Source organism: Melospiza georgiana, chromosome 10 (assembly GCF_028018845.1).
Source record: "Melospiza georgiana isolate bMelGeo1 chromosome 10, bMelGeo1.pri, whole genome shotgun sequence".
NCBI lineage: Eukaryota > Metazoa > Chordata > Aves > Passeriformes > Passerellidae > Melospiza > Melospiza georgiana.
In genome coordinates this window covers 1,180,654-1,207,635 of record NC_080439.1, presented here as the reverse complement: position 1 = coordinate 1,207,635, position 26,982 = coordinate 1,180,654, and the positions used below count along the sequence as shown (strand labels likewise).

Here is a 26,982-nt window from a genome sequence, read left to right as displayed (position 1 = left end):
TTAAACCCTCCCCCAGACCATGCTGTTCTCTTCTTGATTTTCCTTGAATTTAGAAAATGATCTGTTTGTGTTGTCCTGTTCAATAATGCAAAATATGAGCAGGGGGTAGCTTTGTGATCTCTCCCCCAGTCTCTCTGAAATATGATCACAAGAAGTCGTGGTTGGGGGAATGTGTGATTTAATATCCTTGGGATGAGATGTGGTTCTGAGTCCCTAGAAAGGGCCATGCTGAAATGTTGAGATCAGGGTGTGACAGGCACAGAACACCATGAAATGACAACCACAGACACGTTCTGAAACATGAATATTTACTAACATAAATAAACAGTGTTTTATAACAAAAGGCACAGATTTTCAACTATAAACAATGGAAAAATATGTACAATTTCCACATAGGGAATCAACCAGCAAGTGCACAGTTGGTCACCTCAGTGACCTTCCTTCCAAGTCATTCCACCAGTTGGGAAGTGTCCAGGTTTTACCTCCCCACACAAACGGAGAGGTTTGGGGCAGGGAGCAGCACAGGCTGTCAGATGTGCACGGTGCTGCTGACCTCCTCGTACTGGATGATGAAGTAGGGGTAGCTCTGGTCGTCGTTGAAGATGACAAAGATCTGCGGCTCGAAGAAATTGTCCACGCAGGAGTCGTACAGGTCGCTGGTGATGCTGCCGGGCTCCACGGGCGGCGGCCGCCTCATGGTGTGGTTGCCCACCGTGTACCTGCCCGTGAGCACCTTGGCCAGGAACATGAAGTGCACGCCCTTGGGGGAGCGCTTGGAGAAGTTGTGCGAGTAGCTGGCCTTCCTGGCAAAGTAGCTGCCCTGGCCGAACATGGTGGCGTGCTTGCCGCACACCCGCGGGTCGAAGTTGTGCTTGCAGATCCCGTCCACCACGTCCTGCGACGTGCCGTGGAACAGGTGCCGCTCGTTCATGATCCTGTCCAGCCCTGACATCTTCTTGGACATGTACTCCTTTTTCCTGGAACACAGAATGGCAGTGAAGGTGAGCGTTCGCTGCAGGTCCCATCACGGCATCACCCTCTGGGAGAGCTCAGCTGTGAGGGGAGATGCAAATCCCTCTTATAAAATCCCTCCTCTAGGAATATCCATTATTAAAGAACTGCAATTCTCTTACCTTTTATATTTCTCCCAAAGGAACTGGTTCTGCACTCGCAGGATTTTCAAAATCCTGTATTTGGTCTCTGGCACAGTCTTGTGGAACAGGTTGTAAATGGTTCTGTAGCTTTTGTCTTCCTTCAGAACAGGCACTTGGATGAAGTCCTGAGCTGGATCCATTCCAATCCAGGTCTCGGGGTAGAAGCTGGGACAGGTGACAGCAGCTGGGGACAGGTCGTGTGCAGCAGCAGGGTTGGAGCACGGCGAGGGCAGGGCAGAGCTGCCACCCAGGGTCCTGGGAGGGACAAAGGTTGTGCTCAGACACCCTCAGCAGCCTCCAGCCACCCCCAGTTCATCCCCAGCAGGGCTGGAAAGCCTCTAGAAACCATGGGAGTGTCCAAGGCCACGCTGGACAGGGCTTGGAGCACCCTGGGACGGTGGCAAGTGCCTGCCTGTGGCAGGGGGTGGCACTGGATGGGGTTTAAGGCCCCTTCCCAAACAGGAAGATTTTCACAGCCATTTCCACAGCCAGAGGTGGATTTGCATTTGCAGCTGGTTATTTTCCTGCCCCTCCTCTGGGAATGCTGTCTGGAGAACAGGCGGGGCTGAGGGAGGGAGCTGTGGCCAAGAAGCCCCATGGATACCAGGAGAAACCCTTGGAAAACCCAGCAAGGGAGACCAGCAGGACCCTGCTCCTACCCCTGTGCAATCCCCACACTCTGAAGCTGCTGAACTGAGAGAGGTGCCCTTGGTGGTCCCTGCTCCCCGATCCCACCTGAGAGAGCAGCCCTTACTCAGTGAGTAACTCCACAATCCCCACACTCTGGCAGCTGCTGAACTGAGAGAGGTGCCCTTGGTGGTCCCTGCTCCCCTGATCCCACCTGAGAGAGCAGCCCTTACTCAGTGAGTAACTCCCCACTCCCTGGACTGTCCCTCCTGTGCCAGGGGCACCAATGGGGCCCGGTGGCACCTGCAGGGCCCTGGCTCACAGCAGCACAGCCCCTGCAGCTGCAGCAGCACGTGGGGCCAGCTCCAAAGTCCACCAGGGAGGATTTTCCCAAAGCATTTCTCTGGAAAAGCTGCCAACCCTTCAGTGCCCGGGGCTGGAGAGAGCCTGGCTGGGCCAGCCCAGGGTGGAGCTGCTCTCCAAACCCCACAGATGGCCAGGAACCAAACCAAACCCAAGGAAAAGCACTGGGAGGGGGAGTTGAGTGGAAAAAGGTCTATTTTTAAATCAACACATGGAAAGCTGTGACAGCCCTCCCACTTTTCAGGGCAGAAACACTCTCTGAGTGTTCTCTGGCTGTTCCCTCCTGCTCCAGGCCAAGGCCAGGATTCCCTTCATTTGCATGGATTTGACTCAACTCCAAGTTCTTCTCACTGGTTATTAACAGCTGAGCACAAACCCAGAAACTTGTTCTACAAATTGCTAATAAAATAGCAATCCAATACCAAAGTGGGCATTTGTTTTTAATTTGGTTTTTCCTCTTTGATGGGCAAATGGATAAAAAAAATATTCCTGTAGGGCCTCACTCACACTGGACTGGAAGAGCAAGCAGAGATTGCCAGTAAATCATGGATTAATGAGGAAGAATCAAATCCAATAAAAATCCTGCAATCTCCTGTTGTACTTTGTTCAGTTCTTCTGACTAGTGTAAAATATTTATGTTATTTATTCTACAGGGGAAGCCATTAAAAAGTCAACATTTTTCATTCCTATTCAAGGATTCTTTTGCAATTCTAGAACAGATTTAAGCAGGTGGGAGGTGAGGGAAAGAACAAATCTCAGGTAGCATCATGTGGGAAGTGGAGGCAACACTGTCTCCTGAAGGATAGATCCCATAAATATTTAAAATACTTTTGTTCTTGCCAAGAATCCATGTTTTTAAGTGAGCTTTACAAGGTCTTTGGATAAATAAAGTCAGAATGAAGTTTGGTGCAGAACAGAATCTCAGATTTTAGCCTGTAGGTTTGGTAGCTGGCACAGACAGTTCTGGTCAATCCCTCACGATTGTAGAGCCCTCAAGGTCCAACAAAATTAGCTGGGAATTAGTTGGGAATTGCATAATTTTAGCAGTGATAAAATAGGAGCCCTGAAATCCTCATTTTTTCATTAGGATGAGAAGCAGGACTGCTCTAACCAGCAAGTCCGCTGGTGTTTTACTGGCACCCTCCAGTTTCTCTCTGATAACCTGGGGTTTCCTTCCTGTAAAACCCTCGATCTAAAAAACCCTCGATCTAAAAAACCCTCAATCTAAAAAACCCTCAATCTAAAAAACCCTCAATCTAAAAACACCTCCATCTAAAAAACCCTCAATCTAAAAACACCTCCATCTAAAAAACCCTCAATCTAAAAACACCTCCATCTAAAAAGCCCTCAATCTAAAAACACCTGCCAGCCCCCGTGTGCTGAGGCTGTGACCAAACCCCAGAGGGGTGAGGGCTCTGTGAGCACACCCTGTGCTCCCATTGAACCAGCAGGGGATGGTTTGGGCTGGCAGGACCCCCAGCCCCATCCAGAGCCACCCCTGCCATGGCAGGGACACCTCCCACAGCCCAGGATGCTGGAAAATGGACAGGAATTGGCCATCACCCACAAGGTACATTACACATTTCAACATGGAGTTCTCAGATAAATGTTCCTTTGGAGAGTGGCAGAAGGAGAAAAAACTGCCAGCATGACCCAGATTTTGGGTTCCTGTTCCCATTTCCCACCCAACAGTGCCTGTTCCCTGTCACAGCCCAGGAACACAACTGCCCCATCCAGCCCCACATGGAGAGCAGTGGGAATGGCTCAGTTTGGGGACACTGCAGGAAGGGCAGGGGGAATGGCTCAGTTTTGGGGATATTGCAGGAAGGGCAGTGGGAATGGCTCAGTTTGGGGATACCTGCTGCAGGAAGGGCAGGGGGAATGGCTCAGTTTTGGGGATACCTACTGCAGGAAGGGCAGGGGGAATGGCTCAGTTTGGGGACACTGCAGGAAGGGCAGGGGGAATGGCTCAGTTTTGGGGATATTGCAGGAAGGGCAGTGGGAATGGCTCAGTTTGGGGACACTGCAGGAAGGGCAGGGGGAATGGCTCAGTTTGGGGGATACCTGCTGCAGGAAGGGCAGGGGGAATGGCTCAGTTTGGGGACACTGCAGGAAGGGCAGGGGGAATGGCTCAGTTTGGGGACACTGCAGGAAGGGCAGGGGGAATGGCTCAGTTTGGGGACACTGCAGGAAGGGCAGGGGGAATGGCCCATTTTGGGGATACCTACTGCAGGAAGGGCAGGGGGAATGGCTCAGTTTTGGGGGGATACCTACTGCAGGAAGGGCATGAGCAGCAGGCAGGAGCGCAGCAGGGGCCTCCTCTTGATCTCCCTGCGGAAGCAGGAGTTCTGCTGGAAGCCATCCTTGATGTTGAGGATGTACTGGTTGTGCCAGGTGATGAAGCGCACCTCGCGCAGCCCGCGGCAGCTCGCCTCCTCAATCAGCCTCACCACGGGCTGCAGGGGAAATGGGGGAAATGGAGGGGAAACGGGGGGGAAACAGGGGGGAAATGGGGAGAAAACGAGGGGGAAATGGGGGTAAAATGGGGAGGAAATGGGGGGAAAAACAGGGATAAAAACAAGGAGAAAAGAGGGAAGACGGGGAAAACACGAGGGGAAAATGGGAAGAAAACAAGGGAAAAATGGGGGGAAACCAGGGGGAAAACCAGGAAAAAAACAGGGGGAAAACAGGGGAGAAATGGGGGAGAAAGGAGGGGAAAACAGTGAAGAGAAAAGTACATGTGAGAAACCACACGCTCCAAAATTCATATTCCTGTTCCACCCTGCACAAACCCAGATCTCCTCGCAGCTCAAACACCTTCACTGTGTTATTTGGGGTATTTCTGCCCAACTCTCTGCAGGCCTTACACTCAGGAGTTATTTCTGGGACTGCCATCACTGATGAGGTTTCACTGCAAACATCAACCCCACAGCTCGGGCACTGCATGTCCTGCCTCAGCAGAGCTCTGGGGACTGGGAAATCAATTAAAAACTGCCAAGGTAAATGGAGGTGCTGTTCTGAAGGCTGCAGAAGCTGTCCCACTGCCATAACACCAAATCAGGCTCCAGAAGAGCTTCCTTGGTGCTGCCACAAGCTGGTTTGCTCCCCAGAGGTACAGACTGGCCAGCCCTGATGTCTCTGATGCTTTCAGGGTGATTCAAGTCACAGGATCACAGAACCACAACCCAGGCCAGCAGAGCTGTCCCTCCACTGCTTTCCCAGCTCACCACTGACTCCTCATCCTCACAGGATGCCCCGATCCCCTCCCTGAGCGTGTCAGAGGAACCAGGCTGACCGTGATGTAGCAGCAGCAGCACTGGGAAGGGCCATACCTCGGAGTACTCTCTCCAGCCAAAGTGGTCCCTGCAGAAGTACTTCCACACCGTGTAGCAGTTGGAGCTGGAGCTGGGGCAGGACGCTGTGGACAGGCGCCGCATTTGGTCGAACTCTGCGCTTTCATAAAACTTCATAAGGTTCAGATCCACCCAGCACTCCTGGCCCCTGGGGAAACGGGACAAACAGACAATTCTCACCTTTTGTATGCCATTAAACACACGGTTTTCAGCACAGAGGGACAAAACCCCAAACCCAGCAGCTGTCTGAGGTGTGGAATCCCAAAATGGTTTGGGTTGGAGGGAGCCTAAATCCCATCCAGTGCCACCCCTGGGACACCTTCCACTGCCCCAGGTGCTCCCAGCCCCAGTGTCCAAGCTGGCCTTGGGCACTGCCAGGGATCCAGGGGCAGCCACAGCTGTGCCAGGGCCTGCCCACCTCCCCAGGGAACAATTCCTGCCCAATATCTCATCCAGCCCAGCCCTCAGGCAGTTTAAAGCCTTCTCCTTGTCCTGGCACTAAGTGCCCTTGTTAAAGGACCCACAGAGACTCGAGAGGTGAGAACAAATTTCTGAAGAATTTCTCCTCACCAACTCACCAAATAAAGGTCTCTATTTATAAAATAAAGCAGTTCAGTGGAACTGTTTGCACAGCGAGAACGAGCACGTTGAACTCTCAGAAGAACAGAGCACACAACCCAAATTTGGTGCTGCAGAACAGCACAATTCAAAATAAAACTCCACGAGCTCTCAACAGCAGAATGTGACCCCACTAATAAGTTTCATTTTCTCTGTTCCCTAAATGTAAGAAATAACAGAAGGTGTAAACTTTGCAGGACACTGGACTGAGATAGTTCCGAGTTAAAACACCGATAGATTTTTTTCAGCTTGGTGCAGCCAAAACAAGGATATCTGGGCTCTCCCTTCCATCCTCCTGCAGAACTGCAGCCCGGTGTGTGAATCCCCCAGATTCACAGGACAGCCACTGTCCAGAGGTCACGTACACAGAGACGAGCAGAGGAATCGGTTGCTGAGGGCTCTGGCAGGAGGACGTGTGGTTTGCAGCTCCTCTCCGCGTTCGGGGACGTGGCGCCAGTTACCGCAAACAGGCTCAGAAAAACAGAAACGCTGCGAGCGGCAGGGCCCAGCAGGAAACGAGAGCTGTGAGACACAGCACGGCTCAGAGCCCAGCTCCCTGCCTGCTGAAACTGCTGAGCTTCTCTCTCTGACTCAACCAGTTCCTCCCTGCACCAGCAACAACCTGGCGGCCCCAGGGGCTTCAAAGGGCCCCCGAGGCACAGAAGCTTTTGTGCTCAGGGCAAGGCAGGCACTGACACTTCTGGTGACACCAAGGCAGCAGCAGATCTTATCTCCTTGTGCACTCGATGGAAGCTGCAGGGAAAGGACTCTCCCACAGATGGGCACAGCTTTGGGTGGGGGGCTGAGTGTTTAAACTCCTGCATGAAACCAAACATCACTTAAAGGATAATGGCTTCAAAAGATCATAGAAATCACAGATTTGGTTAAGTTGGAAAAGCTCCCACAGAGTCCAACCATCCCCAGCAGTGCCAAGGCCACCACTGCCCCAAGTCCCCAAGTGCCACCTCCCCAGGGCTGTCAAACCCCTCCAGGGATGGGGCTCCACCAGGCAGCCTGTGCCAGGGCTGGGCACCCAACCAAGAGTGTAATTTGGAAGCACAGGTACTGAAATAGCAACAGCAGAGCTCAGACAGCAGAGCCAATGTGCTGCCATGGAAAGGCACAGCAGGAGGAAAGGCCAGGGAACGCTCCCAGGGGATGTTCATCAGCTGCTCCTCCCAGCACAGCAGCAGGAACCAGCCCTGGGCTGTGCCAGGCCCACAGGAACCTCTGCAGCAGGGCAGGAGCACAAACAACCCCTGTGAGCCTGATCTTATCAGGGCCTCTCAGTTCCAGCCCCAGAGAGGGGCACCAGAGCCAGGGCAGCACGTGAGTTTCAGGTTCTGCTGCATCTGCCCTCTCATCGAGTCATGCTGCTCTCTGTGGTGACCCTGGGCCACGTGGGAGGTGACATCTCACCCTGGGGCAAGATGCTGCAGACATTTCCCTCTCTGCTCAAAGGCTCTGTCCTCAGGGGACAAAAGAACCCAAAAGCAGTGACTTTGCTGCTTTTCCCGGGTTTATTTTTTCAAGGCTGGAGACACTGTTTTCCCCTGCCTTTACAGTTGGTGACTGGGTGCTTGCAAAAGCAATCCTCTGGAATTTTCACAGCCAGGGGGGCAGCTTGTGAACCTGAAACAACTGCTGACACACTGGCCTGCATATGCGTGTGTGTGTGTACATGGTACAGCTTGGATGAATGCCTGGCAGGGATATAATAATAATAATAATAATAATAATAATAATAATAATAATAATAATAATAATAATAATAATGTAACCCCCAGCTCTGGATGAGGAAGTCCTTGAGGCAGAGCTGCTGGAGGAGAAGAGGCTGTACCAGAAGTTGTTTGTTCTTCCCAGGCACCCACTCCTGGCCACTCCTGAACACAAGATCCTGGGTCAGGGGGGCCTGGGCTGTAGGCACGGGTAAGTTCTCAAACTCCACAGCAATGAGGATGTTGAACACATGCCTCTCTCCCAAGGATTGCATAGGCACCCTGTTTCCTAATTCCAACCCCAGCCTTTTGCAGGGCAGCACAAACAGAGTGTCCTGTGCTTGCTGGGCTCCAGGGGCTCTGAGCTGCTCGGGATGTGGACGTGTTTGGGATGTGCAGGTGTTTGGGATGTGCATGTGTTTGGGATGTGGTCGTGTCTGGGATGTGCATGTGTCTGGGATGTGCATGTGTTTGGGATGTGGACGTGTTTGGGATGTGCAGGTGTTTGGGATGTGGACGTGTTTGGAATGTGCATGTGTTTGGGATGTGCATGTGTTTGGGGTGTGCAGGTGTTTGGGATGTGCAGGTGTTTGGGATGTGCATGTGGATGTGTTTGGGATGTGCAGGTGTTTGGGATGTGCATGTGTTTGGGATGGGGATGTGTTTGGGATGTGGATGTGTCTGGGATGTGCATGTGTTTCGGAGGGGTTGCTTTGCTTGTTTCATTGGTAAATTGGTGGAAGATGCTCCAGGCAGGGGTGGGACTCGATGACCTTTAAGGGTCCTTTCCAACCTAAACTATTGGTGTTTGAGAGGAGCACAAGCACAGCTCTGAGTGGCTGCAGAGCTGCTACACACACTGAAGCTCCCCCAGTGCCACAGGCAGGGACACCAGGACACCTCCCACTGTCCCAGCTGCTCCAGCCTGGCCCCGGGCACTGCCAGGGACCCAGGGCCTGCCCACCCTCCCAGGGAGGAATTCCTTTCCAGCATCCCCCCGATCTCTGCCTTCTGGCAGTGGAAATCCATTCCCCTTGTCCTGTCATTCCAGGCTTTTCCTGAAAATGAATGCTCCCCATCACACCTTCCAAAACCAACTTCCCCAAAGAAACCACTCCTGTGTACACACGACTACGGGAATCAGATTCCCAATTATTACTCATCCCTCAGGAAGGAAGCTCCGGATCACTGCCGCTGCTGAGCACAGCATTGTCACAGCCCTCTGTGTCCCTGGGTCCTGGCAGGGCAGGGCTGTCAGCACCGAGCCTGCTGCCTCACCTGGGAGCAGCTCCTGAGAGCAAACCCTGATCTCTGTGTCAGGAGGAGCTGCTTTATGGCCAGGACAGCCTGACCTGAGCCAGGTGACAGCTGCTCCCCAAAGTGCAGTCTGTTTATTGACAGGAAACAAGAGCAGGGATGGCAGTGATTGCTGCCTCCTCGGCTCAGGGCCTCCCTGCCTTTGTACAGCTCCAAGCCAATTAGCTCCATTTCATATGGAAATGGTGCTGCGAACTGCAGCAGAGAGAAACCCACACAGCGCAAGGCAAACACTTCCAAAAGCTCTTCACAGGAGTTTCATTCGGGGCTCTCTGCCTTGCATTCCTGCTGGAAAGGAATGAAAAGCAGCTCCCAGCCACTCAGAGGGTATAGCCAAGAACCTCCCCCAAACCCAGACACAGGGACTCTCAGCTGGTTTCCCATCTCCCCGTTATCACCAACGCATGCCTTATCTCACACGCTGTGGCTCTGTGTGGATTACACGGAAAACTTCTGAAATTTAACTGTTTGATGGGCCAGGGACCTGCGGAATGCCCACACAGCTGCTGCCCTCAGGCTGTGGCTCTGCCCCTCTCTGGCAGGCTGGCACAGCCTGGCACAGTGGGAGGCGTCCCTGCCAGGGCAGGGGTGGCACTGGCTGGGCTTTCAGGTCTTTCCAAGCCAAAGCACACTGTGATTCCATGATCCATCCTGAAATGCCTGCCCCGTGCTCTGTATGATTCTAACACGTCAGGCACATTCTGTCAGCACCGGAGGAGCAGCCATCCCACACACAGAGGAATGAAGGAAAACCAGTTTCCTGTACATTTTGTTGTGTCCGTGCCTCTCCTTCCCCGTCCCTTCACATGCCCCTGATAACTGCGGTGGAACACTCTGTATTTACAGAGCCACGGAAGCACTGGGGCTGGAAAAGCCCTCCAGGAACAGCGAGTCCAGCCCAGCCCAGAGCACGGAGCGCCACGTTCATCATTGCTGGGACACCTCCAGGCATGGGCACCCCAAACCGACCCTTCCTGTGCCTGGCCACCCTGCCCAGGAGAAACTCCTGCTGGGACCCGAGCTGAACCTTCCCAGCACAGCTCGAGTTTCCTCCTGAGCTGTCGGGCTTCACCCGAGGGCCGGGAGAGCACAGGGACACGGCTCCCAGCCGGACATGTCCCCCTGCAGAGCCACCTGCTCTCCCACTGCAGCCACTCCACTCCGGCCTCCCTCCCAGCTGCAAGGAGCCATCCCACAAACTCACAGAAATTACGGGAAAAGAAAGAAAAAGGACAGAAATCAAAGCAACAGCAAGAAGCTGCTGTGTCAGGCGAGCTGGGAGCCCTTTGTGCCAAGAGGAAAAGTGGAATTTTCAGCCAAAGCAGGGGGAACTGATGGGTCAGGAACTGCAGAGTTGTTTTAAACAAATCCTGCTGTAATCTCTAATGCTGCTGCTTGTTTTGATAAGCAATGTGTGCATGATGGGACAGGTGTGTGTGTGGGGAAACCTGCTCAGCTCCTCAGCCAAGTATTTCCTCTTAGCAAAGAGCATCTTAAAATATCCCAACGTGGGCATCTCCTGCTGGAAAGCAGCACTTGGCACTGCTCTCTCTTTGCTGAAAGCTGGAACTTCTCCCAGGGCCTCTCCTCACATCCATGAAGAAAACTGAGGGCTTCCAAGTACTTTAACCTGCTTGAGTTGATGTTCCCCCATTTGTTTAGATAGCTTGGTATGTGGCTCGACATACTTGGCAGACTCAAGAATACAAAAAACACATAAGTAATTTATGATACTGGTTTGAGGCCAAACTGCAAGAAGCAGCTGAAGGAGTTGCATTACAAAGTAACTAAACAAGGTTTGCCACTCCTCTGAGATCACATTCCCTTAGGTGAGAGGCAACAACTTAATGTGTATTTTACATTACTCATCTCAATAACTTATCTCCATCGTTACTCATCCCAATAATGAAGAGGAAGGAAGGTTTATATAAATAGCTCCTCGAAGAACACCCTAATTTAGAGCTCATTCCCCAATTGAGCTGACGGCCAACACTTTGTGGAGGGGCCCATGTCCCTGGGGGCAGCGGCGGCGCCAGGAGCATTGCCAGGAGCATTGCCATCGCCGCAGCCCAGAGCTGTGGCACACGGAGCAGCACAAACAGAGCCTGGCCGGGCAGGCACAGCGCTGAGCAGGCGTTTCCTCGGGCTGCCAGGGAGCAGACAGGCCTGCAGAGCTCGTCTGACCACGATAGCAGATTAATGGCTTTAACAAATAATGCTGGAACCATGGGACGCGGCGCTGGCGGGGCACGGGCACAGGGACACGGGCTGCCACCGCCAGGGGACACAGCACAGGGACACAGCACAGGGACACAGCACAGGGACACTGGCACCAGCCTGGGGCACGGGCACAGGGACACAGCACAGGGACACTGGCACCAGCCTGAGTGACCACCAGGGACCTGGGGCCCCCCACACCTTGCCAGGTGCTCCCCACAAGGTGATGTTGCATAAGAAGCAGCTGGTGATGCACACAAAACCACTGACCTCCCACCTCAAAACCTGGCTTAAAACCTGGCTTAAAACCTTGGCAAGCCAAAGATGCAAGGAGGATCAGACTCCAAGCTTGGAATCAGAAGCTCTGGTCTTAAATAGAGCTTCACTCCAAAGGTCTCACTGACACATATCCAGCCATGCAGCTCTTCTAAGGTTGGAGGGGATGTTAACCATCAGCTGATGCCAGCCCTGCCACGGCAGGGACACCTTCCACTGTCCCAGCTGCTCCAGCCTGGCCTGGGGCACTGCCAGGGATCCAGGGCCTGCCCACCCTCCAGGGAGGGATTTCTCCCCAGCAGCCAGTGTCCATGTGCAGTACGGCAGAACCCTGAGCCCAGCGAGGCCAGGTCAGCACCCCAGGCTCCGAGGGCAGGGTCCCACCCGGCCGTGGCCAGCCCAGGCTGCTCCTGTCCCCTCCCTCCCGCTCAGGGAACGTCCTGTCCCTGGCACACACCTGTCCCCGCTGGATCAGACAGGCACAGACCCATGTGCCACCGCCCCAGCAGGCTGGGACCTGCAGAGCCAGGGCAGGGAGATGGCACTGCACAGCAGCCTCCCAGCCCGGGGTGACTAAGCCATGACCAAGCACCGTGTCCTTTCCATTCATCATCCCCAAGTCCATCCTTCAGGACACAGAGCTCATGTGCACTGATGGATTCGCTGACACAACTTCTAAAAGAAAACCATTTGCTCATTTGCACAGAATTCAAAGTTAAATCATTTAATGGGCTTGTCTCTGGCTGTGCTGTTTTGTTTTCAGAAATCATTTCTAGCACTTGGAAAACAGAAGTTCCTCTGTTGTAAAATAGAGCAAATTTTATCTGTCATGCACTTAGAAGATTTTTCAATTTTTATTAAAGACCGGCACATTTCTTCAAGACAATTGTATAAAATGTAGTTGTTCCCTACTACATCTCCTACTTCATTTTCATTTTCAGTGTGGGATATCCATATTCTGATATTGCCATCACCAAAAGGGCCCTGGCACAGGGTGCCCAGCCCAGCTGTGGCTGCCCCTGCATCCCTGGCAGTGCCCAGGGATGGACACTGGGGCTGGGAGCCCCTGGGACAGTGGAAAGTGCCCATGGCAGGGGTGGCACTGTGTGATCTTTAAGGTCCCTTCCAACCCAAACCAGTCTATGAGAAAGGTTGAATTCAGTGTCTAATCCAACATCAAACTCAGTGAAAATAAAGACTCACACTGACTTTAAGCACTAGATTTGGTCTGGTGCCAAATGAGAAATCTCAGCTTAATGAATGAAAATAAAATATTGAGAAAGCAGGGATATACTTTCTTCAGGAACTGAAAGGAAGAAGAAGCAGTGAGCAGAACCCCCACGGATTCAGGTGGCAAAGGCAGTGTGAAGTTCTCACTCCAGAAATGTCACTTTGAACTGGAGTTGTGCCAGCCTGGCAAACTTCTCCTCTCTTATCTGCCCTGCCACAACTGCACCACACATTTCCTCCAAAAAAAAACCAAACCAAGCCAGTCTGCACCCTGCACTAACTGGACCCTGCACACACCACTGTTCCCCACTGCTCCTCACACTGGAACCTGCAGGGGAGAAGCTGAAGAAGTTTTAGCTCTCGGGGTGCAGGAGCCCACACAGGTCACACAACCACATCAACAGCTGCTGGCTAATTTTAGAAAATGAGTCAATAAACAAGCTCTGAACAGGGAAAACAATAACTTCAATAACTGCTTTAACAGCGATGATCAGCATTTCTGAGCGTGTGGCTCAGGCTGCTCACAGGGAATGAGCTGGAACATCCCCATTTACTGACAGTGATGTGACCCTTCCCAAGGACCCTGCAGAGCTGCCCTGTGCTTTTCTGCTGGGGATGGAAGGATGCAGGCTGTGCTCACAGTGACACACAGCAACTGCTCTGTCATCCCTGTCCCCAGCGCTGCCAAAGCTTTCACGCTGCCACTTTGTCCAACACAGAGGAAACACTAATTAGGAACGGCAAGAACAAGCACAGCATTCCACAACAGTCTCTGGATTCCTACAGAGCTGAAGTTTTCTTATTTCACACACTCCAAGTCCTCCAGCTTCAAAGAACACATTCCAGATGCTAAATAACAATTTTACAAGTGTACAAAATTTTTTTGTCCAGTTAAACTTGTTGGATATTAATCAAGAAACATTGTGCCAGAGTTTATAACACGCTTGGATGTTTACAACATGCATACAAGTACCAGGGAAAAAAAGGCACATCCTGTTATATTTCTGCACCCTTCCCAGCAAGGGAGTAAATTCAGTTACCTACCGATACTTGACTTTGATCTTGTCATTGTCAGGGTTGCAGTAAAGCCTCTCCAGGTGCTCCTGGGAGTCGTTGGTCACACTTTGCCACCTCTGGGTTGCTGTCCTCCTCACCTGCCAGTGATAGGGCAGCACCGTGTGATGCTTGGGACAATCACTGCCATAAACACAAGTGCCCTGGAGAAAATCCACACAGATTTCAATCCCGTCCTCCTGGTGGGTGTGATACTGCAGCTGGTTCAACAGCTCAAACACCAGGTCAAGGGAAGCCTCTTCACTTTTGTCCTGGAATATCCCAGCACTGAATTTATTGCTTGGGGTCAAGTTGTATTGCATTGGACAGCTGTTCTCCTGGAGGAAGCCAGATGTGTAGCTTTCCAGAACCTTGTCAGGGAACAAAGGACAAGCTGCACCATCACCAGCACTTGGGTGCAAAGGATGATCCTGGAATGATTCATTACCATTATCAGCAGCAGTTCCAGGAGTTTCTGGGGAGAAACCTTGCTCTCCTGACTGCACGTCCTGCTCAGGATGCCCGGGGGAAGGACGGGCTCCTGGCAGCTGACCCTGCACATCTGGAGCTGCTGGCATCAGCACAGTCACATTATTTTCTGTCTGAGGGCAAGAGGTACCGAGGTCCAGAGTCTTTTTCACAGCAGGTTCACATAAATCCCCGTGGCCACCCCGCTGGCCTCGGGGCACAAAGACCCTGTCCAAGGCCCCAGCTCCCAGCAGGCTGGTGAAGATGGGCCGCAGAGCCCGCAGAGTTTGTGTGTCCAGTCTCTTCTGCACTTGCTGCTTCTTCTTGAAGCAAGGCTTCACCGGGGGGATCTTCTCAGCCAGCCTCACCTGGGGAGGAAAGTCCTCGGGAGGAGAGCACTTCATGGCTGGGCAGGGAGCCTGGGGCACCACGCACGCCGGCTGCGCCTCGGCGTCCATGGGACACGCGCTCTGCTCTCTCCAAACCACTTCCAAACGTCCCAGAGCCTCCCAGGAACCAACCTAGGGCAGAAAGGAAAACAAGACAGTTAATCTCTCTAATTGCTCATGGTTGACACGAACAAGATCACCCCTGGAGAGGAGTTTGAGCCAGCAGCAGCAAACTCCTCCCCTCGCGGTGACTGCGGGTAGCCCTTAGGCACGTAAAGCATGAAAACAGCCAAAGTCAGGCTAATTAATCCCAAACCCACACTGCTCCTCTCCCCGCACACGCGGGCTCTGAGACACTCCGGCACGCACACGCATCCCCCGAGGGTGGGCAGGAGAGAAAGGGGGATGGTCCGACGCCTCCTCCCTGTCAGGATGTTCAACAAACGGGAGCGCCTGGCTTCGCTCTATCCCGCAAAGAGAACACGACAGCGCTGATTCCTGAGCCTCCCTCACACGCGGACCTGAGCGGCATGAGACACGTCCCCCCCCGCATTTCAGACATGCCTGCACCGTTTCCTCTCCCACCGCAGGAGCAAACCTACGCGTTCCCGTTCCGCTGCCATGTGTCCTCCCTCGTGTCACCTCCCACGGCCCGGCGGAACCGAACGGCACCGCTGGCAGCGGAGAGCCACGGCCAGCTTCCCACGGACGGACGGCAGCGTGCCACCCTGCCGGGGCTCCGGGACCGCTGCGGAGAGCCACGGCCAGCTCCCCACCCTGCCGGGGCTCCGGGGATCGCTGCGGAGAGCCACGGCCAGCTCCCCACCCTGCCGGGGCTCCGGGGATCGCTGCGGAGAGCCACGGCCAGCTCCCCACCCTGCCGGGGCTCCGGGACCGCTGCGGAGAGCCACGGCCAGCTCCCCACGGACGGACGGCAGCGTGCCACCCTGCCGGGGCTCCGGGACCGCTGCGGAGAGCCACGGCCAGCTCCCCACCCTGCCGGGGCTCCGGGGATCGCTGCGGAGAGCCACGGCCAGCTCCCCACCCTGCCGGGGCTCCGGGGATCGCTGCGGAGAGCCACGGCCAGCTCCCCACCCTGCCGGGGCTCCGGGACCGCTGCGGAGAGCCACGGCCAGCTCCCCACGGACGGACGGCAGCGTGCCACCCTGCCGGGGCTCCGGGACCGCTGCGGAGAGCCACGGCCAGCTCCCCACCCTGCCGGGGCTCCGGGGACCGCAGAGCCCCCAGCCCGGCCCTGCCGGGGCTCCCGGGACCGCTCCCAGCCCGGCCCTGCCCTGCCCTGCCCTGTGGCACCCGCCGTGACACACCGGCTCCTCTCGCCACGCCGGGCACCAGGCATTAAAACTGGGCAGGGAAGCAAACAGAAAGGTGATGGTTACTGAGGAACCGAGAAAGGCATTGCTTGCACGCTGCGGAATTGTGTTCTTTTAAAGCACAAATAAGCACTGTGTCTCGCACGTCACCAAAAGCAAGTGCTATGCCTTTTAATCAGGAATCCTGTAATATTTGATTACGTTTAATTAAGCCTTCTTCAATCTCGCATGCAGGCTCAATGCTCAGAGTGGAGCACATTAAGGATTACTTCCTGGATAAATGCATTCCGAGCAAAGTTAACTCCTCACTTCAAAACAAAATCCAAAACACCAGAGAAAATTTGGCAATAATCTCTTACTACTGATGATTTGCCCTGGAAAATTTCTCATGGAGCCTTCGGTATTTTGGAACATTCATTTATAACGCTTTCCCATTTCCCTGGGAAACAGCAGGTTAGTATTGCCAGGAAAAAGGAAAAAAAAAAAAAAAGTTGTGCCTCTCCAGTTTTCCCATTTTTAGATTAAATTTAAAGCAACTGGTATATCTGTTTGGCAGTTAACCCCAAAGTCATCGGCGTATCTGTTATTCTTCCACAGACACCAGGCAATTCCTCCAAAGCACCAAAGGCACCTTCAGGTAACTCCAAAGGTTTAAAAATCCTCGACTCCGGAGAGAATGAGACGTTCCCGTAGTTGCAGCCCAGGTCTCCCTGCCCTGGCGAGGAGCGAGAGGATCCCTGCAGCGCCAAGGTGCTGAGCAAGTGACTTCTGATCTCCTCCAGCCATACCTTCGCTGCCATTTCAACATTCATATTCCTCGCTCGACCAGCATTTAAGTTTGGCTGCTATTTTTACAGCAGCGCCTCGGTGAGCAGAGCCGGATCCCCCACCGGCTCTAAAAATAAAGCGGCGGAAGGCCGAGGCTCAGCCCTGCCGCAGCAGCAGCAGCGGCGGGAGCGCTCCCGCAGCGATGCTCCCTCCGCAGCCGCCGCTCTCCGGCCGGGGCTCGCTCCCCGAGCCGCCCCTCCTGCGCACAGAGCCGCTGCGCCGGTCGGACACGCTGCAACAACCAACAATGGACGCGGGGCCCAGGCACAGACCCGAGCGCGGCCGAGCTGCCGGGCAGCCTCAGCTGGGACCTACCGGCGCGGCTCCCTCGGCGCTGCTGCCGCCTCCTGACCCAAATCCACGGTAACTCCAGAGCGAGATCACTTTTTCAGGCGCGGGGAGCTGCAGTGAACGCGGCGGGCGGTGCCGGCACACGGTGCCCGCGGCCGGTGCGGGTCAGCGCCGCCGTGTCCGCACCGAGGGCCGCGTGTGCCCGCACATCCCGCTCTGCCTCGCCCGGCTGCCCCGGCTCGCTGCGCCGCCCGTTTAAATAGCGCTGCCCAGGAGCCGCGAGGGCAGCGGGCCGGGGCGGAGCGCGGGCGGGCAGGGCCGGTTCCCCGCCCCGGGGCCGGTCCCCCCGCGGCGCCGGCCGGGCTGCAGCACGCCCCGCGCCGGTGTCAGCGGCCAGAACCGAAAGCGCCGCCCGAGGCCGTTCCCGAGAGCGATAGGACGAGAGGCCCCTTCGCGTTTCATTTATCACGCACCGAGCGTTTCGTTTCGGGCCGGCGGGGAGGGAGCGATGTCCCCGAGCGCGGCGCTGCGTGCGTGGGGCTCGCACGCGAGCCGGACGGGCCCGGAACGAGCCGTGTCAGCCCCGGCGCTCCAGTCACGCAGCGCGCAGGAACACACCGTGCTCCCTCACGGAAGGCGAGCACGGCACCCTGAGCCGCCCGCGCCGCCGAGCTCCCCAGCCGCGCTAATTAATGAGTAAGAGACAAACAGGGAGCCCGTCCCGGAACAAAGTCACCCTGACTCACTCGGTGCACCCACACGCAGCCCCTGGCACGGCGCTGCCCCGATCCGGGCTGTGCTCTGCCGGTGACACACTCCGGAAAAGCGAGCGTGGAGTGGAACAGGTTTCCCGGAGAGGCTGTGCCTGCCCCGGCCCGGAAAGTGCTCAAGGCCAGGCGGGACGCGGCTTGGAGCAAACAGGTCTGCAGAAGGTGTCCCTGCCCATGGCACGGAGGTGGAATGAGACCGGTTTTAAGGTCCCTTCCCAGCGCAAGCCGCGCTGTGATAACGCACCGGAGGCAGCTCCTGTTTGTTTACAGAGTGTTTTATAGGTGGGATCGGTGAAGAGCAGCCAGCCTGCCTGTGTCCCAGCCGTGGCCGTGCTGTCCCCGCCTGGCTGTACGTGTGCGGGAGCACGGCCGGTTCAGCTGTCCGTGCCGGCCTGGCATGCTTCCCTGCTGAATCACTGCCTGCTCCCGGAGAAACCCCAGCGGGGCACGGCCAGCGCTCACACGGACACCAGCCACAGCCGATGCGCCCACAGCACTGACAACGGCCAGATAAGATAACTCAGAAAGGAGGCAATAACTTCAGAATGTAACGCTGGTGTTGATGACACCTATTGTATCATCAGCCCTGAGAATCTCTGACCCCATCCCTGGAAACGTCCGAGGCCAGGTTGGATGGGGCTTGGAGCAACCTGACCTTTGGAAGGTGTCCCTGCCCAGGGCAGGGGCTGGATCAAGATGAGCTCTAAGGTCCTTCCGTCCCAAACCACTCTGGGCTCCCTCCCACAACTCGTGTTCTTGTTTTCTTTCTAAAGCCAGTCTTTCATTCCTTGTGCCCAGTGACTTTATGAAATTAGGCACACAGAAAACAAAGGCAGCTGGAAGGAAACTTGTTTTAAGGTGGCACAAACTGTACAGCACAGTTGGAAAATACTGCACAGCTGCATTTAGAGTGCAGGTAGGATATGCCATTTCCCCAACAAATTACAGAAATGGAGCTCCATAGAATCACAGACTTTCTGGGGTTGGGAATGACCTCAAAGCCCATCCAGTCCCACCTTCCACTGTCCCAGGCTGCTCCAAGCCCGGTCCAACCTGGCTTTGGACTTCCAGGGATGGGGCAGCCACAGCTTCTCCATGCCAGGGCCTCCCCACCCTCAGAGGGGAGAATTTTATCCAATCTAAACCTACTCTTTGTCAGTCTGAAGCCATTCCCCCTTGTCCTGTCCCTCCATGTCCTTGTAAATAGTCCCTCTCCAATGCAGCTGGAGAGAGAATGACTCAAGAGAGGCTGAGTAAAGGTGGCATCTATATCTGCAGGAGCTGAAAACAAATTATCATCTATAAATTAATTGAGCTCTCGAGTGTCTGAAGCATCAGACAGAGCCTCCCAGTCTGTCTGGCCTGGAGCGTTCCGAGCAGGGTGCCTGGGATGTGTCACATCCTCGTTCAGGGAGAAGGAGCTGCTCACACACACTTGTATTTATGTGCCACCACCAGAACAGAAATTACCACTTTGGAATAGCTCCCTTCACGCATGAGCTATAAATAAGAGGCACATATGGCTGATCTGCACACTGGGATGGGCACAGCTCCCGCTGCACCGGGGCTGGGAGGATGGAACCAGGCATAGACAGAGGCTGCAATAACCATCTTTCCCCAAACAAATATGTAATTAAAGGAAACACAGCACACCAGACCCTCGGACACCCATTTCTGAGGCCACCTCACACAAATATAGAAAGAAACTCCGACCACCATGAAAGCATGATCTCATCTTTAAATACATGTTTAAATCTTAAGCAAGAGAAAGAAAGCTTTAATTATTTCTTTCAGATGGTAAACGGCCCCAGCTGAATACAGCAATTTACAACTCTGACTTGCAAATACAGGATAATCAGTATGCACACTTGGATTCGCTGATGAAAAGAGGGGAAACATCTGACTTAAATGTTTGTGATAAAACAACAAAGCACTCGGGCTCCAACACATTTTTTTCTAATGACAGAACTCCTTTTCCACCTCAACTCTTGCACAATGAACATTCTTCACTTCCTAGAACACATCCCAGCACAGGAAAGTTCATTGTCCTTTCTAGGGTTTCACACAAGGCAACAAACAGCACCGTGCTGACAACTAACAAAGGGATCATAGAATGGTTTGGGTGGCAAAGACCTCAAATCTCACCTCATTCCCACCCCAGCCACGGCAGGGACACCTCCCACTGTCCCAGGAGCTCCAGCCCCAGGGTCCAGCCTGGCCTTGGGCAGTGCCAGGGATGCAGGGGCAGCCCCAGCTGCTCTGGGAATCCCATCCCAGCCAGGAATTCCCAATTCCCAATGTCCCACCCATCCCTGCCCTCTGGCACTGGGAGCCATTCCCTGTGTGCTGTCCCTCCATCCCTGTCCCCAGCCCCTCTGCAGCTCTCCTGGAGCCCCTGCAGGCCCTGCCAGGGCTCTGAGCTCTCCTGGAGCTGCTCCTCTGCAGGTGAGCCCCCCCAGGTGTCCCAGCCTGGCTCCAGAGGGGCTCCAGCCCCCGGGGCATCTCCTTGGCCTCCTCTGGCCTCTCTCCAGCAGCTCCTGATGTTGTTCCCCAGATCTGGGGCAGCTCTGCAGGTGGGGTCTCACCTGAGTGGGGCAGAGTTTCCCCTCCCCTGCTGCCCACGCTGGGGCTCAGCCCAGGGCATGGGGCAGGGAAGGTTCTGAGCCAGGTCAGGTTATGTGGAGCTCCCAAATTCAAATCCTCAGGGCAGCTCCCAATGCCTGGACTTGTGCTTTTCCATCCCAGTGCTTGATGGCCAATGGTAATCCCCTGCAAACACCACCCCAAGCTCCATCCTTTGCCAGCCAGCCAGGGGAGGAGAGCACCCAGGAAAGGAAAAGTCAAGGATGCAGACATTAATCCAAAGTTAACAGGAGGGACAAGGGAAGCTGTGATGTGCTGGCTGTGTCTCTGTGAGGGGAAATGATGCCAGCCAGGGTTCTCTGATGGGAAGGAAGGGGCAGGAGGGCAGCAGAGTTCATTCACAGCTGCACTCAGGAAGCCTTGGCTGGACTGACACCTACTGGGCTCCTCCTGCTCTGGTCGGGAAAGCAGAGATGTCACAGTCTAAACATGTCAAGATGAAATCCTCTATTTATTAAATTCATTTATGAATGATTTTCTATTCATTATAATTATTTTCTATTCATTCATTTTGTTCTGTTCATTCATTCTTTTAATCTCCAGACCTTATCTGTTTGTACATGATAATCTAGAGCAGGTCAATGGAAGAAGGTGGTGCTAGTCTTTAAAATAAAAATTTTCTTGCTGGTTACATATTCACTATGTGTTGGGGATTTTTTAGTAAACCTCATATTTTCCTTTTTTACACGCTCAAAAGAAAAGTCCCAAAACTAGAGTGGTTCCAATTAATCAATGAAACCATCCTAATTCAGACCCAACTTTTACATCTGCAGCTGGCAGTAACGAAAATAATTTCTTTGGTCTCAAGTTTTCCCCCTTTTAACATCTTGTACTACTAATTAAAAGTTTTGAAAGCACAGCATGCTGTTTCTCCTACTGAATATCAAGTCTGGTAAAAACAGCATTTATCAGTCATGTATTACACATGAGTATCACCACACCTCTGGTTATTTCACTATCCAATAATCTTATCTCAGGAAGTGATTAGGATAAATGAATTTGGACAGGGAGCACATGCTTCCAAGGTGGGTCCTTTTCCTGCAAATTTGTCAGGAGTTAATCATTCCTGCAGAGGTATTTTAGTGCCCCAGGCAGAGGAATGGACCCTGACCCTTGGCCATGAGCAGACAGCACCTCTGTGCTTTCAGGATGTCAGCACAGCAGCACCAGAGAGCTGGGTCACTCCTGACTGTCTCATGGAACAAGAAATCGTTTGGCACAGAGCTTGTTTCTCTTTCTGTTCTATCACTCACACTCAGGTCAGCAGTTTCTCCAGAACTCAGCCTCCTAGATGGAGTTTCCTTCTGCAGCTGGATTAGTCTGAGCGCGAAATTAATGATGCTTCCAAACGAAAACAATAATATTTTAAAAAGTATCTACACTTTATTTTTAAAATGCATGTAGCAAGCATTTGCAGGGAATCAGGGATAGACTGAGGCCAGGTAACACTGGACACCAGAAAGTACCAGACTGGAGGGACGCTCTGGGACATTGAACTGATTGGCTGAAGCACCCGTGCGATTTGGAAGTTAATGTAAATACACAAATTAATACATGAAATGAGTCAAAATACGGCCACAGTGGGGACAGGCTCGTCTGGTTTAGATGAGATTTTGTTGAACTGCTGCACCCTCTCGTGGAAGTCTCTTAAATCCTTGTAAACCCTGGAAATTTATTCAAGGCCAAAGCAACACTTACCAATCCTTGGCGAACACAAACTGATTCATAAAACACTACAGAACTTTTGAGTCTTTTTAAGGATAATGATGATTCTGGACACTTCCCAGGTGGATCTTGTCACCACGTGGGCAGTAAGGTGTGGATGGCAGTGTTTTAGTCCTCCTCCTTTAGGCTAACTCCTTTTCAAACTAAACAAAATGGGAATGTTCCTTTACAATGCAGTGTTGGCCAACCGAAAGCAAAATATTTTCTAAACTCACCAGCTAGTTCTATCTAGCACACAGACAGGTCACTATCTACATTCAAATAAATAATGTAATTAACACTTAGCTCCTAACAGGTAATTTACTATCTACATGCAAATAAAGTTCATTCTTCAACCCAAAATTCCATCAAATTAACAAAAGGATGCCTGGAAGGCAACAACACTGGCCTGTTTTACATGTGAAAACCAGCTAAGAGCTGCTCCTGGAGAAGTTGAAGGTGTGACTGAAGATCTCTGTAGATATCCCTGGAAAAGGTCAATCGTACAAGAGAAAAGGGAGAGGCTTGTAAATTCGAATTCCTCCCAGGCTCTGCAGGACTCAAACAGCAAGGAGGGAAACAGGAGTGAAAACACCTTAAACTGAGAATAACGTTACCAAATGGACAAAAGTAATGCTAAATCCAACAACACATTTTTCTTGTAAGATGCAGGAACTGAAGAACCAAAATGTGAGGCTCAGGGAGCAGCTGGGTGGGCCCAGGCTGCAGAACACCTAAATAGAACCAGCCCTAGGATGATGCACAAACAGCCAAATGCCTGCCCTGCTCAGCAGCTGTTCTTGGAAACAGCCTGAAGCGCTGAGAGTAGGAGATGCTCTGCTCTGCAAATGGGAATCTGGATTTGGACATTTCTTTCCACAAGAATTCTGTGTGGGAGCACACTAGAAATGCTTTATTCCTGGGATTCATCCATCTGTGTGCTGCTGGATCCAGCATTCCTGAAGGGTACAGCATACTGCCTTGCTGTGTTCATTCTGTTCATGACTTTTTGTCTTTTCCATTCCCTAAAGTTTTTAAAATTAGGAAAAGAACTTGGTAAAATATTTTCTACCCAGGCTCAGGTTGTGCCATGACTGGTCAGCTGGATAGCACAAATTTTCTGTGGAGGCATGAATCCCCAACTGTTCCAGGAGATGAAGCAGTCAGTAACACCCCCTTCTATTCCCTCAGCCAAACATTCCTCACATGGCACCTCAGCTTTAGCTCATCCTTCTTTCTTTAGGTATTAGCATTTCAAAGCACTCAGCACAGGGGGGTCAGCTCCTCTGACAACACACCACAGGCCAAAATGTTCCTGTGGCTCAGGCCAAGCTGGAGGCTGCAGGAGTGGGGAGGGCTGGAGAACACACAGGTGGGAAGTGGCAGCAGCACCCCGAGCCCTGCATCCCACGCTGCTGAGGGATGGAGCACAGCCGTGGGCGGGTGCCAGCATGACACATCCTGCCTCAGAAATGCCATCTGCCTGCTCCCTCCCACTGCCAGGGATCCATCCAGCCTGCTGAGCTGCACCAGGAGCACCCCACTGCACCTCACCTCACCTCACACATCCCCAGTGGGACCAGGGACAGCCGCTGTGGGGCTGCTGCTCAGGGACACACGCTCACTGTCCCCCATGGAAACGACTGCTTGACTGCCTTTATGCTGTGGTTATTTTCCAAACACTGCCTCTGATGCTGCTTTTCAAAAGTGGCCAGTTCCAAACTGTTCCCAGAATAAATGCTGAGCAAGGCTGAATCTATTCCTAGACATGATTTCATTCATGTGGTCCACAGGCACAAGAACCTTAAAAATGCTAAAGAAGGAAACTGGAGCAGATGAGACCATTTCAAGACATCAAAAATGGGTCACATATGCTACACGCTGAGCTGCCTTCACTGACAGCAAATGCCAGAGAAATCCAGCAATTCCCAGCTTTTAGAAACGATTGGCACCCCTTTTGGGGGCCACATTCCAGTGGAAAGTGTCCCTGCCCATGGCAGGGCTCGGAAGGAGATGAGCTTTAAGGTCCCCTCCAACACGAATCATTCTGGGATCCTAAACCACATGGAGGGACTGATTTGTCTGGAAAATAACAGAGCCAGATTATGGCTCCAAATTTAAACCTCAGACACCACAGAATGTTTCAGGGAAAGCACAGCACACAGGAGAGCTGGAAAGCCTCTCACTCACCCAGTTCTCACACACAGGGAGAAGCTGCTCAGCTCATGAGTGTCACGCTCATCCAAAGGAGGTTTTCCTTTGTAGTTACACAGTCCCCCATCAGCTGATCCCAAACTCAGCACACTAATCCCTTCCTGCATCATAAATTGCAGTAATCTGACACAAAGGTGCTTTGAGTCTATGCAGATATCAACATATAAGTGCCAACAATAAAATAAAGCAAATCCTGCCGGGAAATGTCACTGCCCTCATTTAAAATTTTCAGCTTAGTCCACTTTATAAATTTGGAGAAAAAGTGAGAGCAGTGAAGACAATCCATGTATTTCAGAATACTTATCACTGCTGCTGTGCTTCACAAGAAATTTGGTAAGAAACCTAATGGCTAAGTTACAAAGACAACAGCATTCATTTCTCTATTACCAAGAGAACTTTTGCTTCTGGGTCACGGAGCCATTGCCCCTCTGACCTTGATGCCTCACATTTCCAACAGCTTCTCAATGAGGATGTAGCCAAGATGCAAATTTAGGCACTTAAACAAAACCTGGAATTGTTTTATTTATTGTCAAATAAATGAAGTGGTGGCCCTGTTTATTTTTGGGGAAGCATCTGTGACACCCAGGGTATGAGCTCTCACTGTACACAGAGTTCTGCCTGGAGCCACAGTGTGCCAGTGGCAGGGGCTTTAAAAAAGCAAAGTGCTCATTTGTTTTTTCAAGAAAACTTTTCATCATTCCACTGCCTAAATCAATGTCCTGTTTCATCCTAATGGGGAGACAGATGGTCACTGGGCAGATTTCATTCCAAAATGACAGCATCCTTCCCATGTAAGCCAAACCAAGAACAAAAAGACTTAATTGCATCCCACCACAACACAAAACAAATTTACCCAGATAAGAGGAAGGAAGAAATCTGGGCAAGGGCAGAGATAGTGACTAATCTAAATCTTGAAACCATCTTAAAGTTAATTTTCCCTACAGTTTCCAACTACTTTATACAACTCTAAGCATGCTCTTTAATAACAAAAATCAGATGATTGGCAGCATTGATTAATTACTGATGTTTTCTACTGGAATCAGAGTGGTTTGGGTTGGGAGGGACCTTAAAGCCCATCCAGTTCCACCCCACAGCCATGGGCAGGGACATTGTGGGTTTAACTGTTTTACACAGAAACCAGCCCCGATCTCCACTCTTGCTGAAGAACCATCCTCAGTTTGGGGATGCCACCACTGCCTTTCCCACCTGTGGATGCAGGAACTGCTGAAAGCACTTCAGGAGAGGCTCATCCATCCCTGGCAGTGTCCAAGGCCAGGCTGGGCAGGGATGGTGGCAGGGCTGGAATCAGCTGAGCTCTAAAGCCCCCTCCAGCCCAGGCCATTCCATGACTCCGTGCTGAGGGGAGGGCTGGGTGCCTGCTGTGGCAGCAGGGGAGCTGCACACCTGCTCTCAGTACACAGCTCTGGCCACAACGGTACTCACAGGTGCTGCTGCTGCTCCTCAGAGCTCCTGAGCTTCATCTGACGGGCTGGTGCCTCCTCAAACCCAGCCTGGGCATCCCTGCAGCAGACAGACTGCCAAGCCTGGAGGAAGGTCTGGCTAGCAGAGGTGTAACTCCCATAGCTGCTGCAGATAACATGACACCAACAGATCCTGTTAGCACACTGCATCAACACACTCTGAATCTGAAAATCTGCTCTGCTTGGTCCTGGGAATTTATTATGAGCTCAAAAAGCAAGAGTCCTACTGCACTCCAGTGTTGTATAAAGCTCTATCATAATGCATTCATTTTGATCATATTTAACCTCATTTAAATTTAATCTCATTTCCATATAACATTTCCTCATGGCATGCACAGAAAGTGTTTTCTTGGAAGCAGAGAACTCTAGTAACTGGAGGGGAATAAATGGGGGAAATTACTTGAATTAAATTTCAGAGAAATATATGCTTTGCTAAATGAAGTTGACACCAAAACCTTAAACAGATGAAGAGAATTGGCAGTCCAGGGGACAAGGAGTGCTGCAGCCAGCCCAGGCCATCGGGACAATGCCTGTACCCCACTGGCAAGCGCTCCCCACTGATGCTGGACACTGACGTTCATCCCCAAAACCTCTGCGGGCAATCTGTCACCACAACCTGCAGAGGGAACGTTAGGAACAGTGAAAACCAGGACACTCTGCACTGCCCCCCAAGCTGGGCTGGAGCTGGACAGAGCAGCAGTGGTATCGAAAGCCTACAAGACAGAAACACTGCTGTGGGAGCTGCAGGGTGGGGTGTTTCACAGCGGGGGAAACACGAGAGAAATCAGGGCCAGTTTCCACTGCTTCCAGCAGAGCTGACACAGCCCGGAGGGATCCCGGCCCCGGGGACTCACCTGCCTCAGCCACGCGGGCAGCGGGGCTACATCGGGACGGGAGCGGGGTGAGGGTGGGACCGGGATGGGATCGGGACGGG

The 26,982-nt window shown here is 52.7% G+C and overlaps 1 protein-coding gene across 4 annotated transcripts; it reads right to left on the bottom strand.

Moving 5' to 3' along the window:
• Positions 1–291: 291 nt before the first annotated feature.
• On the bottom strand, positions 292–26,982 carry TIPARP (TCDD inducible poly(ADP-ribose) polymerase). Of its 4 annotated transcripts, none has more exons than XM_058031446.1 (8): positions 26,903–26,982; positions 26,504–26,664; positions 26,011–26,154; positions 13,918–14,915; positions 5,477–5,645; positions 4,419–4,600; positions 1,134–1,409; positions 292–977 (listed from the first exon to the last, which is right to left on the bottom strand). In XM_058031446.1, exons 4-8 carry the CDS (start codon positions 14,850–14,852, stop codon positions 530–532), a joined length of 2,010 nt encoding a protein of 669 aa, XP_057887429.1. In that variant the 5' UTR covers positions 14,853–14,915; positions 26,011–26,154; positions 26,504–26,664; positions 26,903–26,982; the 3' UTR covers positions 292–529. The 4 variants fall into 4 exon arrangements, with proteins under 4 accessions (XP_057887429.1, XP_057887432.1, XP_057887431.1 ...); XM_058031449.1 differs by having other exon boundaries at positions 26,011–26,151; XM_058031448.1 differs by lacking the exons at positions 26,011–26,154; positions 26,504–26,664; positions 26,903–26,982 and adding an exon at positions 17,261–17,438.

Coding starts and splice junctions, on each gene's coding strand:
- TIPARP (XM_058031446.1), bottom strand. CDS start 14,852: ATGGACGCCGAGGCGCAGCCGGCGTGCGTGGTGCCCCAGGCTCCCTGC. Junction 4,601..5,476: donor GCTGGAGAGAGTACTCCGAG/GTATGGCCCTTC, acceptor TTTCCCCTGCAG/CCCGTGGTGAGGCTGATTGA. Junction 1,410..4,418: donor CTGCTCATGCCCTTCCTGCA/GTAGGTATCCCC, acceptor TGTCCCTCCCAG/GACCCTGGGTGGCAGCTCTG.